Genomic DNA, 17,263 nt, shown 5'->3' on the forward strand with positions numbered 1-17,263 from the left:
TGCAAGAGTGACACCCTGTCACAAACAATGTGAGCTAAATTGCTAGGTGCCAGTCATATTAAAGCAATCTTAAGATCCCACTGATCTCGGCAGTTGTTGTCATCAGTGCTGTAAATGGCAGCTCTCACTCCTCTGAGGTACCATCTGCATGACACGATACATTCAATGTCAAGCTCTTGACGGAAGCCGACTCAGCTGCGGGGGCTCTGCCAGGCTCCCGAATCGCCTTTAGGAGCCCATCAGGCCGCATCAAGAGCCCTGATGTACTCGGCGTGCTGCGATCTGGATGCTCGGCGAGAAGCTCGTCCGGGGAGAGGAGAGGAGAGGATTCTCCRTGCCCCAGGCTAGGAACTCACGGGGAAATTTACTGTCAAATGATTTCAAATGACTTTGTTAAGGTTGTGTCACATCCTGGACGCCTGACGTAATTTTATTCGTCTGGACATTTTCTTGACCTCTGGAGGAAACTTTAAAACTCTGGTGGGTGGCAATGAATCGCGCTCATCGTTTTTTTGGAAGTTGGGAGAGATCCTGAAAGATGGGAGCAGGGGGTTTTGCCTTCAAACTCCAGCCAAACCGCTCGGCTACAAAGACACATGCAGCACTTATTTTGGTGGCATCTCTCACTAATAAAATGTCATTTATTGGAGYCGGGGGACCCGTCTATTGGCACAGCGTCTCCCGGCCGCCGCTCGGTTTATTGCTGCCCTCTATGGGCTTCTGCTCGCTGCCAGCCTGCTCCAGCAGCCCTGCCTGCACCGAGCCTTCCTCCAGGAACAGCTCCAAAAGCCACCTAAGAATAAACCCTATCATTAACACGTTTGTGGGAGTAAGACTAAAAGCGATGCTTTAAGCATCTTGCATCCTCCTTAAAACTACCAGCGCTGACGAAAGATTGACAAGTAGCAGACCAATAGCAGGAGCACACCAGTGCATATTCCCTGCTCTGAACTCTGCATGCCTACCACCGTACCGGCAACACAAAAATTAAAAAGATTAACACGAAGRAATCTAAAAATAACCCAGTGCCCCACAGCACAACATTCAGACTCCKGCGGTGCTCATTCAATCGTTCTTGCAGTATACTGCTGCCATCTCCTGGAGAAACTCTGGAATGGGTTTTATTTATGGGAAAATCCTGGAGATCTCGTCTGAGCGGTAAGGATTTGATTTCTTGGTGTTAGACAGCCTGTACTTCAGTGAATGCATGATAAATCCAATTCCTGAAATGAGTCAGTGCTAACCTATGCTGACATTGCTTGAAAACCTTAATACCACTAATGCCTTTTTTGCTTCTCCTGTATGGTCTACAGCAACAGGTAAAATTCATTCAGTAGTTCAGGCTGTTGTTCTCTGACCCTGAACATCAGGTCTGAATTTTGGGSTCTTCTTCACGTACAAGTAATTCCACTCCTCTTTGGACCCAGAAAATATTCTTCTGCCCTATCAGTAAGACAACCATAGCAACACAGTGGTAATGTAGGGAAAAAGGCATTTAATACCWTGTTTTTCTCATGTTAAAGGTTATAAAAGACAGGTGCAGACAGTAGGCTCTGGAGGAGCCATCCTAAGACAGAGGTAAAGCAAACTGCTCTCTCCTGCTAGGATGCACAGGATTTCATTGAAAAAGGCTGTTCTACATTGATAACAGAAGAGACTTTTAGGAGAAACCTCCAAGCAGGTCTGTAACACGCAGCGAGCCCGGGCTCATCCACGTTCACATCCTACTTCTTCTCTACTCACACAGCTCAAAGGAGAAGCCCAAGCTCAGGAATGCCACAGAGCCTGCTGGCAGGAGGATGCAAGGATCAGGATGGAGAGAGGACAGAGCTACTGATGGCCTCTGGAAGAGGTGCCAACTGTGCCTGCACCTAAACAACTCAGGCTGCTGACTGTTCAAGGACTGGCAGCCCAGCCTGTGTGCCCTATCCTGCTGCCTGGAGCATTCACTGCTCGGGGTCAGAGAGAAGCTGGTGCCATGGCTACCAGGGCAATGTGGCTCCTTCTATTTACAAGCAGTGGTAAAGCCAAGCCCAAGAAAATGAGATTCGAGAAAGCTCGGTATGTCACAGTTGTGCTTTGCTGCTGAACAGCACTGTAGGGTCAAGAGGAGATTGCACTTGCCTTTCATCAGTCCTCCAAAATATTGTGCTTTACAGAGGCTGCTTTCTGTACAGCTCAGAAGTGGCCAGACAAGTGAAACAGTTAATAGCAGAAATTAATCTTACAGCCTGCTGAGTTCACACTGAACCATAGCTGAGTATGAGAGCGAGCGAGCAGATGGGATGGGCAAGATGAATGGTTTGAGTAATTGGAAAAAACACAGATACAGAGAGGAAACCGAAGGAAGACAGAGGAGAAATCTCTGCCCAGTGAGGGACAAACTCACAAAGCAGCTGGGATTTCATCCAGGGACTCGATGAGGGCCAGGAAAGGAGCATCTAAGGAAGCTGAACTGAGAGAAACTGAAAGAAGGGAACTAATCCAAGGCAGCCCTGGCTGGTTCATTACAAAAAAGGGAAAACGCTTTGAGAAATAATTTGAGACAAAAGAACATAAGGAAAAGAAAGTGGGGGGAAAAGAGAAAAAGACAAAGAAATTCAGGAAAGGGGAAGCAGACAGCAGGAGACAAATGCCAAAGTTCACTATTCCCAGGCTGCTAAATTAAATCTGACTTTCTTGGCACTTGACCATATTCTGTCACCAGCTATATAATCCAACTGATTAATAAATTCAGCAGATATGCATTAACCAGTCCTGACTTTGTCCTTGTTTCTCCACCAGAGACTCCAGCTCTAGTGAGCACTGCTTTCCCCAGGATCCTGCTCAAACCTGTTAATTGTCATGCCTCACACTCCGAGCTCAGTCACTCGCTCCCCCTTCCTCAGTGTTGACACAACACCGCCCTCCTTGGGTTAAATTCTTAAATGGACCTTTCCTAGATTAACAGCATGCATTTTGTCCCAAGGGAGAGAAACCGTGCGAAGATACTGCCAGCTGTAATACAGCTTTCCTCTTTGATGGGAGACTCTTGTCCTCTGGTTGCAGCTGTATGTAGCCTCCCGAGCCCTTTCCTGACACAAATGAGCAGAGGAAATGATCTAGCTTTAAGAAAAAAAATGCGAGAACAACAGTTTTCACATCTCAGCACATCCATTCAGCTCTAAAAAACTGCACACAGAGGTTGTCCCAGGTTCTCTCTTCAAGCAGGAGGTGTGTGTGCTCTCCTGGGCCAGGGCTGTGTGGTGGGGATTCATCCTGTGGGAGTATGGACAGGACATGCAGCACCCACTGCATTCAGGTGTAACAGGCTGTGSCATCAGTTTAACTGGCTGTTTCCAGGCATTTTGTATCTATCATCACACTCCTGGTTTCTCAAGAATCACCACCTATGCCCAGTCCTCAGCAGGGGTCTAAGAGAAAACATGATTTAATATGATTATGGGACCACCTATGGGTCATTTACCTCAGCTTGAAGACCACAGTCTAGGACTGCCAGTGTCCCGCACTGCATTTCTGCTGAATTGTTTTGAAATTCTGCATGTTGTGCAGAGTTACTGAACACTTACTTCATTTCATTTTAACCCGAGTCAGCTGAGTTTTGCTAAAAGCAGGAACTGTCACTGTTAGTCTAAATTATACTGAGTTTAGGGAGTCTGTCACTAGAACAATAGATCCAGGCGTAGGCACTGCAACTGGTTTTAATCTGCAGAGAGTTGATCTGGTTCCAACAACATTCTGCAAACACCATCAGACACAATCAGCTGAAAACTGCTTCAAGCTACTCAGCAGACATGTCATCCAGGTACTATGGAGTGTTACTTCCCATATGCTGCCAGAGCACAGAAATGGGGTTATGACAAGAGACAAACAGATTCAGTCTGAAAATCTCAGTGTAATTAATTCTCTTGCCTTTAAGAATCATTACAAGAAATTTCCTATTGCAAAGCTAGCAAACCCACCAGAACCAACCGTGGTGTTGTTGCCAGTACAACACATTAGACCTTGCAACGAATTAATACCAGCTCTGTCAGCTATGAAAAGTCCCAGTTTTTGCATGAGGGTCTAATTGGCAAACTGGCTGAAATTTGTATGCTGTGCTCAAGCAGCTGATGCAGCAACTTGGAAAACACAACATCTGCAATGGATGTACATTTTCTTTCCTAACCAGTCACRGAGAACTTTGCCCTAAATAGCTCAATTGCTTTTGCTTACCACTGCCACTGGCATTACTGCTGCCTTTACGAAGCATTTTCCTCGCTTGTGATGCTGCGGACCATTTCCATCCAAGCTCAGGGCCATATTCTGCCATCATTTTCACACTGCATATCTCAGGATTTAAAATTAGGCAAGTAACGAGTCTCTGCCATGTAATTTACATCTAATCAGTATTCTGCTCTTCTGCTGCTCATCTCAAAGGGTGTCTACGAGAAGGGTGGGCAGTGTGCAGAGAGGACTGCGATTCATTCGGAAGGGAAAACTAACCCCTCTTAATGCAGGGATCCGTGCTGGAGGAGCACACACACCGGCTCTGCCAGCCATGTCACGCCACAAACCTTCCCCGAGGGGCTGACAAGTCCACCCAGCAAGGCAGGTGCTGGAGAGTTGAGGCTCAGGTCTAGAAATGACACAAAGGAACAGCTCGCACCCACTACACCCAAACAAATCACTTCACTCCTGTATAACCCTTGCAGTTACACAGACACAGAAGGTGCGAGGGATTATTCCACCCAAATTACAAGGCAGTTATTGCTCCTTTCCCCTTCTCTCCAGGGCTTGCACAAGCCAAATAGCAGTGGAAGCGCTCCCAGCAGAGCTGCTTKTTCTCCATACGCGCGCAAAGCCTCCGTTCATGGCGGCGAGGCTTCGCTGACACAAAAGAGACAAACTGCCATCAACACCTTCCTCCTTGGTGCCGCCCATGCAGTTTGGCACCTTTGAGCCTTGTTTAAATAGTTAGGAGGAGTTTGAGTATTTATTACCACGAATTTCYTAACCTCTGGTACCAGAAGGCAGGGTGTTACCACCCAATAGCACCACAGGAACTGAAGCTGTGTCCAGCTGAAATGGGGAAAGGAGGGAGCACAGACCATGAGGATGGGATTGTTCTGCAGGCAACAGGAGAGGAGACAGAGCTGCTATAGAAGGTGCTACAGGTAAGGGACAGAGGTAAGGGATCAGAAAGGAAATGTTTAGTTATTCCTCCAAACAGCCTTGACCTCCTGGCAGTGTCACAGACTGACCAGACCACTGTATCCCAAATGGATTTTATGCTTTTGGCCCCATCTCTCAGCTCTGGTGCAGGCAGAAGCCTGGTGTGGAYGAAGCTCCTGCAAGAGGGGCTGCTYCCTGTYCATTCCCTGTAACAGAGCCAGCTCACCTTCCTGTGGGGGTTATTTTCTGCCTGTGGTTTAGCAGAGTTCAGAGCATCCTGGACATCAACACCTTTACTGCCAATCCCTGCTCGTATCAGCACCCATCCTTTGCATTGCATGAAAAGCAAATGACAAACATACGGACAGCAAAGTATTTTTATTCCATCTTTATTGCCTGCTGACATGTTCAATATGCTCAAACTACATCTGAGGGACTGCATAGAGAGTGTTTCTTGTTTATATTTGATGTACGGCAGAACACTTTACATTGCACCAAATGTTGAGCAAACGGTAACATAACAGAGAAGCTGCAGTGGCAGCTGGAATTTCTGAGGTGGGCTACAGAGACTCTCTGGGGGCAAAAGTCTGCTCATCTTATTCAAATGAATTGCTTTTCTGGCCAAATTCTGCTCTGATATGCCAACTGACGAATACAGACCTAGTAACATGAGAAAACATGGAATAACTCTGAGAGCTCCAATTCCACAGCAAGCTGGAGAATATATAGCAGCTGAAAACCAGAGAAGCAACTGCAACCACACGGAATGGCCAGAAGGCTCCCTGAGAGAGACAAGGGAATCCATGTCCAAATCTGCAAACCCTTGCACAGAAGAGTATCAACAGAATTATTTATGGCAGAAATGAGGTTAGGAAAAATGACTCTGCTTTGGAGAATCCCTGTTCACTGGGAAAAAAAAACAAATTCAGAACTTGGTCTAACAGGATTGAATTGTCTCTCAGGGAAAAGCAATACCAGCTGYTCTACAGGTGATCATGGACTGCCACAGCACTTCTAACTTCATTTCAGAACAGAATAAAGGAAACATCCAGAGAAAAGCAATCCTTCAATCTCTGGCCMAGAACAGGGTCAGTAAATAGCATTCCCAAAAGGGAAAGGCAGATAGAGGCACGTCCTGTGGCTGCTCTACACTACCTCCCTGCTCTCTGTGGGCATTTTGAGTCCATGTGGAGTACAAAATGAGCATTTGAATTGTCTCTGCTGATCATTCCTGGTTATTGGACTAGCTACTCAATGGGTCTCTCCAAACAGCCTCCTACTTACATGGGTTCCACACATCACAAATCCCATTTACTTCCCAAAGATGGATTTCCTTATCTGCCCCATAGTTTCAATCTGTGGAAGCCAGCAATGATGGATAAATGGGGAATGAACACAATTAAGCTTCCTACTGAGACAGCTGAACTTGGAGCAATAATTAACACAAAAGAAAGGAAGGAGCTTACACCAGGTGATTTAGGATCAGAGAAAGCAGGTATCTAAGGTTCTAAGGTGGGAGATGGAGTGCCTGGATTCCTGCCCTTACCAGCACAGGACTGACAGCACACAAGCATGCTCTAAATGCAGAGTCTGGTGCACCTGGTTCATACCATCTCTGTTCTTACACACAGCCCCTCTACAGCAGACCTGTCATCTGCTTCAGCAGCAGCAGMAGGACTTTACCCTCTSACCTGRKCAGTTTGGATCTGTGYTGGCACAAGATCTCAGCTGGATCCCACGTTATTCCWTCAKAGCACCTCTGTGCTGCTTTCAYAGAAAACCCTGAGCAAAGGTTTTAYTCCCACTYTAGGAGAYAACACACCCTGAGAGTTCAGCAGGAGGGGAGARAGATGGASCCAGGAGRACTCTGTGACTGTCTCAGGTTGGTGTGAAGATGGATCACTCACACAATTCTGTGGCCAGTGCAGCRGTTTCATCTGCTCTTGGAAGGTGAGGGAAGATCTGACACACCAAGTACTGACCAGATCCTTTTAGGTTACAGATGACATCTGCCTGTTCCCTTGAAATTCTTAACAGTGGTCAAATACACAGTTCTACTGAAACTGGGAGAGCAGAAAGTGAAAGAAAGAAAAAAGGGAAAAAGGAAGACATTGCCAAATGATGATTGCAAAATGATCAGTGAGAGTTGTAGACAACAAGATGCAGTAATGAATGTGAGGTGAGATAAATGTCAAGAATGATTTGATGCTCTGATTCAGCCAGTGATGCAACTTTTGTGGTTCAAAACTTAAATTTGGGCTCCAAACTTAACCTGGAGACTCAAAAGGGAGCCCAAGAATCTCCAACCAAGACAGACTGAGCTTCCTCCTCACCTCATTAATTCCTCACTAAAATGGATTCTCCGTTTTATTAAACATTGAGATGCACCTGGAAACTCACAGCTAGAAGTCCTGGAGAACATGTACACATTTAGAAAAAAATCCATGATTAACAAACACCCTACACAGAACCACAGCTCAGCATCAATCACACTGGCCATCACTGAAAATGGCCAGAGAACAATGTTAAATATTTCATGKTGTGATCTAAGATCACTTGTAGTTACATCTGTTACCTGGACCAGGACAAAGAATCGTTTCTTCCATCTCTTCCAAACATTTTTACCAATGGCCCACAAATACCTAGGAGAAAAGAGCAGGCGAATTCAGTACACAAGTTTTCATCTGCTGTTTAGTTATCTTTTCAGTGTATTTTCTTTACACCTAGAAAGTGAAGTTAATTCACAACAGGAGTAATTACAAGACTCTCAAGCTCAGCAGCATTCATGAATGGTTTATTTCCAGCCTTAACAAATTACCTGCAAAGAAAGAGACATAAAAATCTTACAGAGCCTTAATGCTACACAATGTTAATTCTCTTTCCTTTTGTCTCTCAGAACTTGCTCTGAATTTGAAGCCCTTTAGTGCCAGTGAATAGCTACAACATGGCTGGATGGRTGAAGAATGCATTTGCAATGGAAAAATTAAGGAAGAGAAACCCCAAATCTGCTTTAGCCTTCATAAAACCATTTGGCTGAGAAAGCTGTCAAACAGAGGGACATTTCTGACATCAAACCCAGTACCCAGGATCTCARCATCCACTGGACTGACTAAACCAGGACACTTCACTGAGCAGCTCTAAGATGAAATCTGAGAAACTGCTTGGCTACAGATAATTCAAGCAAACTGAATAATTTCTGAGGAGGAGTGAATTTTCTGTTTTCTACAAAGGAAGAATTAACTTGTAAAATTAATGTCAAAATAAGCGTTTAATCTCTGTGATGAATTGGCCACTGTGACACTGTAACACAAACACTGGCAAAACTAGTGGCAGCACCAGGCTAATAATAAACATAAGGATATTATTCAGCATTAATATGGTTTCTGTATCATTATAATTATTTTAGTTCTGCCTCAACAAACAGAAAAAAGACCTCATTTTTGGTTATGTTAGGGGTTCCTTATGCCAGAAGAGATCCAGAATACTCTTGGAGAATGTTTAAGCCACGAAACTCCAAGTCACACTGATGTGGGCTTTGAGTCTTTGGCTAGGCCAAGAAGAAGGTAATAAGTGTCCTTTTGGCTATTGCTGCTAAAATCAACAGAAAGGTAATCTCAGTTTTGGTTGCAAGAGGGATAAACCTCAGAGTTTTAAGCAGTATCATGTAAATCAATGTTGGCTTGAAGAAAGCCTAAAAACGGCCCTGCTATCAGCTGAGGTCAAGGAAATAAACAGGACAGGGGATTTGTCCTCTCTGCCTCTGGTGCCTGTGATTGTGGTGAAAAAATTAAACTTCACACAACACCACTGGCTCTGATCTCATCAGCAGAGAAGACAGGAGAAAGAATTAGAAAAGATGGGTGATCTAAACCATCTAATAATGGATGGAAAAAAAACACTATGAAAATCAAAGTGAAACGAAGTGACTTCTGTAGCATCAACAACAAACTGGAGAAAGAGYTAAGAGTTATTTCAAACAGTGGGTTTCCTGGACAGTTTTGGTTTTTTGTCACATCCTCAGCTCTGAAGAGCAATCAGAGGGAAGCCTTGCCAATGGCCTTAGCTAGATCTTCCCAGGAATCATCTAATTTGTGACTGTATGAAGGTAGAAGTGGTCAGGGACCCCTCTGGCCCCAGATCCTTTGATATTCACTCCTGGAGACTCCCTTTTAACCTTCCAAAATCATTAGTCCCACTCCAGGCAACTGCTGCTTAATTATCTTGTGGATCTCAGTATAAATAATACCGGTCACACTAGGGTTTATTTTAAGTGGAAGGTGAACCGTGATTTTGGTTTTGAAAAATCAATAAGGGACACACAGAATAAATTTGAAAATGATATTATTCTCAGTAAGAGAGTCAGGCAGTCCACCTATTATTTCCTCACAGGAAAGAAAAACCTAACTAGATATTTCCTGAGGAAAACTGTTTAAAATTTAAACCATTTGGCTCATATGCATTAAAAAAGACTAGGCTAAGATATGGAAAGTGCACTATAAATGACTGAACTAATGCCATTTTTATATTTATCTTTCTGCTTCACCTCCTGTGAACTTGAGAAAAAGAGCTTCTCTTTCAGAACCTTTAAAAAGTGAAATTTCCTAACRCACATTCAAAACAAAATAAGTTCAGGTTGAGACAAGTGTTTACCCAGAGTGCTTCATGTTTTGAGGTTTATCCATTCGCACAGCAAGCTTAATCTTCAGGTCTTGATCYGGGCAGTTTTTGGAAACAGTCATTTTGTGCCACTCTGACTGCTTTGGGCTATTAGGAGTAGGGTGGAGAACAACCTGTAAGATTTAAAACAAACAATGTTAAAGGGTAAAATTATTCACAAAATGGGGTTTAATGTGGAACTGAAATACATCAGATGACCTAGTTTTGTCCTAGAAATCAGTCTGGATATGTCTATTCATATCAGTGAGGATGGCTTTTAATTGCTTTTTTAAAGTACAGGTTATTATTTTGAGATTAAATCATATATTCTTTGGCTCCTCTATCACTTCATGGGGCTGTGCAGACAGAACTGCAGCATCAGTTCCTGTCATTTCAGGGTGGGATGTCTGACTGAGCTATGACAGCAGAAAAATCTGCATCCCATGTCATGGCACGAGTGGCTGCACGACTCTGCTTCCATTTCACACAGCAGGAAATTCTGGGAGTGTCTGCAGCTGGGGCACATCCACACAACACCAGTGACTGCAGATGAACAGCAATGTAAGCATTTGGCTCACAGAAACTGAAACCTCCAAGAGGTGAACAATTGATCATAGCTGTGCTTTTCCCACTTACTCATTACCACTACAAAGCACAGCAGCTCCCCCAGAGAGTAAAATATAAAACYACACCACATCCACCACCTTCTCCTGCTATTTCCATACGTGTCCTCTGAAGTGCTCTAACCCTCTTCCTCCTACACCTGCTCCCCTTCTGATGCTTTCACTCTGAGGTGGCTTTGCCTGGTACAAACTCATTCAAATTTCCACTGTGCTGTAGTGAGATGAATCTCCTTAAGTCCATTAACCTTTATGCAAGCAAATAGTTTCACAATTTTTAAAAATGGCAGCATTCACCCTCATTAATTGATGTGCTGCCATCACTCATTTCCTGCTCATGTTTAGTCTATGGTCCTGCCAAACTCCAGCCCAGACTACAATCTTGTATTCCTCTGCTCCTCAACAYTGCTGCTGAGTCAACAACCTAGGGGCTGTTTTCCACCAAAATATCATTGATGCTATTACCTTCTGATGAATGACTCTAAAACTTATTTTACTGCCTCCTCTAAAGCCTGAGGTAAACATCAGTAGATTCTCAACTTTACCCTTACCCATTAACRTTATTTATCACTTATTTTATTGAATTGCTTTCTCTGGCAGGAATCTGAAGCTGTTATTAGTCACAYAGATAACTGAGCAGTACTGCATCACTCTTGGAAAAAAACACATTTAAGCAAATCCTGAAGATGAGAAGTGAGTTCTCCACATAAAGGGGGGGTGTCAGAAGCATGACAGACCCAAACCCTGAGCAGGATCCAAGGAACCCCAGTGCCAGGCAGGTCATACTTGTGCTAAACTGCATCTCTTAGTGAAGCAGCAGCCACTCAGGCTGTTTGGGATGCTCTCTACTTTGATTTCTAACTCTCTTTTCATCAAAAGACACAAACTTTTCTCAGCAGTGTTGCAATTCACAGCTCTTCCCCTCCTTGCCCTCGGTAGATGAAGCATTGGCATAGCTGAAACCCACGGGAGCCCTGCCACCGGCTTCAATAGGGTCAGGATGTATTCCCATGCCTTCAGCTGCCCATCCAGCAGTGTAGGGCTTGGGAGCATTTTCCAGTTCTCCCTTGGATAAAAGTGGYGAGCTGAGGAGTGGCGGCCGGTTGCCAACTCAACGCTCGCAATAGAAAGTGGGCTTTGTACCCGCCTGGCAGAGCACAAAGCCACTGCTCAAAGGGCGGCTGAGCAGGGGTGTTTTGTGTATAAAACCTGCTTCCCTCCTCTCTCTGTGCAGCCAGGTTCCTGCCCACTCCAAAAGCTAAAGCAGGGGCTTAACACGCTCCCGGTTTCATTGTTGCATTAAAGAAGAAATCTGGATGCAGCCTGAGCAGACACGCGTCATCTCTCGGCCGCTCCGGGCACACCGAGCATCCCTTTGAAGTTTGGCCACTGAAAGCTCTGGTGGCCTCGGGCCAGGGGGAATCACTGCCAGCTCCCCACACTTGCCACTGCTGGCCCATGTCCTTCAGCCTGCAGAAACTCAGGGCTGAGGGGTGGTTTCCTGCTGGACTGGGAATTAAAGCACATTGGTAGGGCTGGCTCATCAGCCTTCCAGGGCAAGAAGGGGTTGCTTTGGGTGCTGACATCTTTCTCAGAACAACATGCACAGCTAATTGCTTCCCAAGACCAGCAAAGTCAGCACTGCTCATGGCTGCCAGTGAAACAAGACTTACAAAGCAAGAGGGGCTGCACAGAGTGTAACCACTCAGGGGAAAATCCCTGAATGGCAGCGTGGCCAGCTGGGTGAAAAGCTCTGCTCAGCATGCCACAGTGGATAAAGGCAGGGTGCCAGGCTGTTTGAAGTAGGAGGTTTTGAAAATAATCCTGAAAATATTATGATGCTTTGCAGCAAAACAATTGTAGGTCTTTAGCTGTAGTACTGCAGCCTAGAGGGGTCATCCTCCTCTTTGTCAAAAAAAAGAGGACAGGGAGAAAGGAAGGATCAAGGTGCAGATGAGGAAAGTCTGAAGGGGCTGTGACTCTCTTTGAAGAGAAGACTGAGAGGAGAAAAGGGGAAGCTTTGCTTTTCTCTCTCTCAAGTGCAAGAACAAAGGATGCTACATGAACATGAAAACATGAATAGTTATAATGAACATGAATTATATGAGACAAAATTGCATGCAGTACTCTCCACAATAAAGTTATAAATCAAACCAACAGCTCATTAGGACCTGGAAGAATATTGCAACAGGATTGGTGGCTTTCTTGACCGAGGATTTCTTGACCACAGCCATATGGACAGGATGGAGAGCAAGGAGTGCTGCAGGGCTGGCCAGACAGAGCCCAGGCTCTGGAGATCACTTGGGTCAWGCTGAGCTGTGACACAGGAGGTGCCAACTCCTACTACCCCAAACTGATTTTCATGGAGTCTTCATCATACTSATCTCAGCCTGAGGAGCTGAGGAGGGCATGGCAGGGAGTTCACTGCCACTTCTGCCTGGGGTCAGCACAAATTACACAGCTGCACAAAATCCATGGAGAYAAGTGAAGTGCCCCAAAGCCACAGAAAAGTGCCAGCCACAGATATTCTGGAGCCGTGGGCTGCAGTGAGCAAGGGCCACCAGTCCCAGGGCATTGGTTTAGGGGCACAGGTGAGGGGCACTGATGGGGCGGAAAGATTTGCTCTGTGGCCAGTACCCCAGGAATCTGAGCTCTTTGCTATTAACACCATTGATGGGAGCACTGAACCCTCAGTCCAGCCCCACTGAAGCCACCAGCTCAGCCACCATCCATCCCCAGGGAAGCCTCCTTTTGCAGGGAGTACAGCAGTCAGTGTGTTCAAAAGCTCAAACCGTGCAGTGGCTGCTCAGCAGATACAAGAGAGGCTTAACACTCCCTTGCCAAACTTAAATCCCCTCTCTTTGCTTCAGCATAATCCCCTTTTCTGCCTCAGGAATGTCCATTTCCGCAAGCAACTTCTAAGGCTTTCCGGACTGCCAATACTGCACACAAGATCCTCTGCCTTTGCTCAGAGCAGGCACAGCCAGCTGAAATGCTGCCATTAAAAACTCACAACAAAGACAGCATGCGAGATGCACTCCTTTCCAGCAGTGCAGAGCTTGCTTTCTTTCCCTCTCCTGAAGCTTGGCAAAAAAAGCAGAGCGTGTTGTGCTCCAAAGATATTTCTGTACAGGAGACATTTCTCCAGAAAAGTGGGGCCAGAAGGAAACATTATTAAACTCAAAATCTCCTTACCCTCCCAAGTTCTTTGTCCTCCAGGGCCAGCACTCCTGTGCTCTCCGTGAACAGCTTCACCTTCACTGCAGGAAGTGCGTGAGTTGTCGTGAAGTCTCCTTGGGTGCCCCAGCTGTGAAAAGAAGGACAGAGGGGTGGTCAGCTCAGCTGGAAGGTCAGCAACACTGCTTGGACATGAAAGAGTTAACCCAAAATGCATCTGACACGAGCCAAAGTGCTTAGGTTGTGTGAGCAACAAGGGCATTAATTCTCTTCTTTGGGAAATGTGGGACAGATGTTTGGAAAACCCAAGATGATTCTTTGGGGATAAAAGAGAGCATTTGGGAGCAGCATGAAACCAAGTTTAAGAGAACTTTCTTATTTAGAAAGAACAATATGTCTCCCGCAGTGCCAGCCGGTGCAGTCACAAGAGAAGCAGAGGATTGAAGACATCTGYACCCAGGATGTCTGCAATCACTCATCCTTCTGCTCCTCTCTTGGCCAATTTAACCTCTCCTTTCCAGGCTGAGAGTGAGATTGGCTCTTTCTGAAGAAACTGCAACTTAACCTGGGCCGCCTTCCAAGTCTCAGCCCCAGCCCAAGTTTTAGTTGAAGCCATTATCTGTGGAGTAATCCTAGTTTGCTGGGACTGCAGAGCAGGACACCAGCTCCTTGTGGGTGGGACTGCAGTGGCCAGGAAAATGCCACCTCTCCAACTAATCAATGAACCACCATCTACCATTTGTGCTCTGGGAGTCATTCCATGGCTTGGAAAGGAGTGCTGTGGAGGCTGAATTATCCACAGCCTCCAGACATGCATGCCTCCAGAGAACATCTGCAGGTTTCTGCAACCACAAGTTGCCCAAGTGCACAGAGAACAYGAACTCATTCCATGTGGAACCCTGCCAAGAGCGTGCCATGAGCAACTCTTCTGAGTGATGTGGCAGAACACACACTGCAACCCAGAATGCTGCAAGTCAGGTGAGAGATTATTCCATATCTCCCTAATCACTTCTATTCACCCTCCTTATCACTTCAGGCTGCCCTCAAACTAGATCCTCTGCTGAAGAAAGGCAATTCCCTTGAAAAGGCTCAGAAGATGTGGTCCAGTGACAAGATGCTCCTCAGAGATAAACACCAARCAGCAGGTTTGGCATTTGGAAAGTTTTCAGAAAAAATAACTCACTTGTCCTGGTTCTCTAGGAGTGAGTTTGGGTTTATGCTTTGCTCCCCACTGAGGAAATCTTGTCCAACTGAGCTCAGCAGATGAGCTCGGGCTCTTCGGCAGCTTTGCTCTGAAGCTTCCTCTCCTGGTGTCACTGTTCCACATGTTTCATTTTTTATGATGATGCATCAAACTGTCACCAGTGCCAGAGAGCAGAGGTTTGGCTTAAATTATCTACAGCACTATAGGTTTACTCAGGTCCTTTATAGTGCAGCTTTTTCATGTGTGAGCCATCAGCTACCTTATAAATGTTTTAAGTGTAAAAATCAAGAAACAACTTTATTTTCTGATCACAGTTTCAGGTCACAGGTTATGTTTTCTCTCGAAAAACTGTGTTGTCACCAGGAGGGAAAGTAGGAAGATTATCTTGCTTTGGGTAAGAGGCAAAAGTAAGAAAATATCCAACCTTACAGTGTGTATTTTGACAGCATCTGCTTTATAGAACTCATATCTCTGTTTACTATTAAAAAGCTCTTATTTGCTGAAGCATTCCCAGACCATATGTTATCAACAAATGTTACTAACCAAATACAAACAGTAATTTTCATTAGGTTTCCTTCATGGGAACAACATTAACCACAAAGAGAATAAATGTTTCAAATGACAGCAAACATACACAGCAAACCCTTGACAACACTGGTGCTTACATATTCATACCCCCAAAAGCCCTGAAAAGATCTGCGCCAACAAATGGAGCCCATCAAAAGTTGGGTTTTGTGCAGGTTGGAGCCTGTGGTGATGTCATTAGTTGCCATAGTGATGCTCAGCATAAGGCCATCGCTCATGTCACTGAAACACCATTTGTATGCAATCTGAGTACCCCATTTATCTGGGCTGTGTATTAAATTATTGTTCAGAAAATTAGCTCTGGACAGTAGCWAGGTATTAGGATCTTCTGAGGGACTAACAGTGCAATGGTTTCATTTCCATATTTAATCATTAAGCAGGTTATCACTGCAGGAGTTCATTTGTTGGGAAAGTGCATTGGGACCCATTGTGGACAAATGTCACGAAGCAGCCATGCTATCTTGTGCCCCTAGCACAGAGCTCATGTTGACACTTGAAAGCAATAAAACATCTGCAAATGAGGGCAAATCAATGTCATCCTGGCCAAAAGGATACACATGTACAGGTGGATGCATAAGTATATACACATGCCACAAAAAAAGGCACACAAGCAGAAAAATTCCTGACAGTACTTCCTCAATCAGGACCTATTAACTATCTGCACCCTGCCTGAACCCCTCAGCCCAGCATTTCTTATTGCCCAGTGCATCCCCAAAGTTGGAACTGACAAAGAAATGTTGCTGTGCATAGAGAATTCACTAGAATCATCACCCTATTTATGGCATCTGTGSTGTTTCAGTGCTATCACCAGCTACTTTTGTCTCCAGGGTTTCTGCTTAGGCACCAAACTTAGGATGAGCAGCTGAACTCTTCTGGCTGCAAAGTGCCAGAGGATGAGGAACCCCCAGGTGCTAACCTGACACRTGCTGGCCCCTGTTTTACCTTTTACAAGCAAAATATGGAGATCACCACTGTAGACTTTGTGTCTACAGATTCACCTGGAGGTGCCATCACAGTTACTGAGCAAACAGCCTAAAGTGCTGGGATTTTATCCTGAACAGAACATAAAATGACACATATTCAGAGGGTGTGAGTGGCCAACAAGGAACAAAGGTCAGCTCTCGTCTCCCATTATCTCCTCAGGTTCATGGAGCATTTGAAGGATGGGCTCACCTGCCTGATTTGAAGAGCTGTCACAGACACTGCCCTCACTGGCACTGAGGATGCCAATGCAGGTGCCAGGCTGCTCAGACCAAGCTGCCCTCAGCTGTCGATCTGCCAGACCTTCAGGCTGATGCTATTCAGCCCTGCCCAACTTACAGCCAAAACCAGAAAGACCACCCAGCCTCCTCCTTTGGTCATTGCTGCACCAAACTCTTACCCTCTCCTGCCATAAGGTCACTGCAGAAACAACTGTCTTCATCYTGTGGAAATGCAGTGCTTTACTGATCTTTGGCTGTAGGGCTGAGGGCTTCTAAAATGCAGATACAGCAATTATAAAGTTAAATCACCATGCAGCTAAAAAGAAAAAAAAAAACATCAAAGCACCATAGCAATGCTATGTTAAAATGTGTGATTAAAATATTGTTTGGGATATGAWTAAGGTTTGAGGAAAACCCTGTGAGGATCCCTGTCCTTACTGCACTCCTGTATCATATGAAACCAGGCAGGAGAGTCTCTGACTCTGGATCCTGCTCTGAGCACGGACAGTTCTGATCCCATGTCACTGCTGGAGACTGAAATGCTCCACACGGCCTCCATTTAGCTCTTCCAGAAATCCTGTCGAACAAATGATGGTTTTATTATTTCAGCATACTCCTCCCCTCCCAGAAGAGACCTTTAAATCTTGGGCCATAAATCATGTATG

The 17,263-nt window shown here is 45.3% G+C and overlaps 1 protein-coding gene across 6 annotated transcripts in view; it reads right to left on the reverse strand.

Moving 5' to 3' along the window:
• The window catches only part of CADPS (calcium dependent secretion activator), a 202,989-nt gene that overhangs the window by 98,851 nt on the left and 86,875 nt on the right, over positions 1-17,263 (reverse strand). For all 6 annotated transcript variants that reach the window (XM_057375338.1, XM_057375342.1, XM_057375341.1 and 3 more), the window contains exons 7-9: positions 13,626-13,737; positions 9,805-9,944; positions 7,730-7,796 (exon numbers count right to left, since the gene is read on the reverse strand). In XM_057375338.1, the coding sequence (XP_057231321.1) occupies positions 7,730-7,796; positions 9,805-9,944; positions 13,626-13,737 (319 nt within the window). The remainder of the gene's footprint in view (positions 1-7,729; positions 7,797-9,804; positions 9,945-13,625; positions 13,738-17,263) is intronic.

Source organism: Malurus melanocephalus, unplaced genomic scaffold, assembly GCF_030028575.1.
Source record: "Malurus melanocephalus ecotype Western Australia unplaced genomic scaffold, MMel_1.1 scaffold_245, whole genome shotgun sequence".
NCBI classification, from domain to species: domain Eukaryota; kingdom Metazoa; phylum Chordata; class Aves; order Passeriformes; family Maluridae; genus Malurus; species Malurus melanocephalus.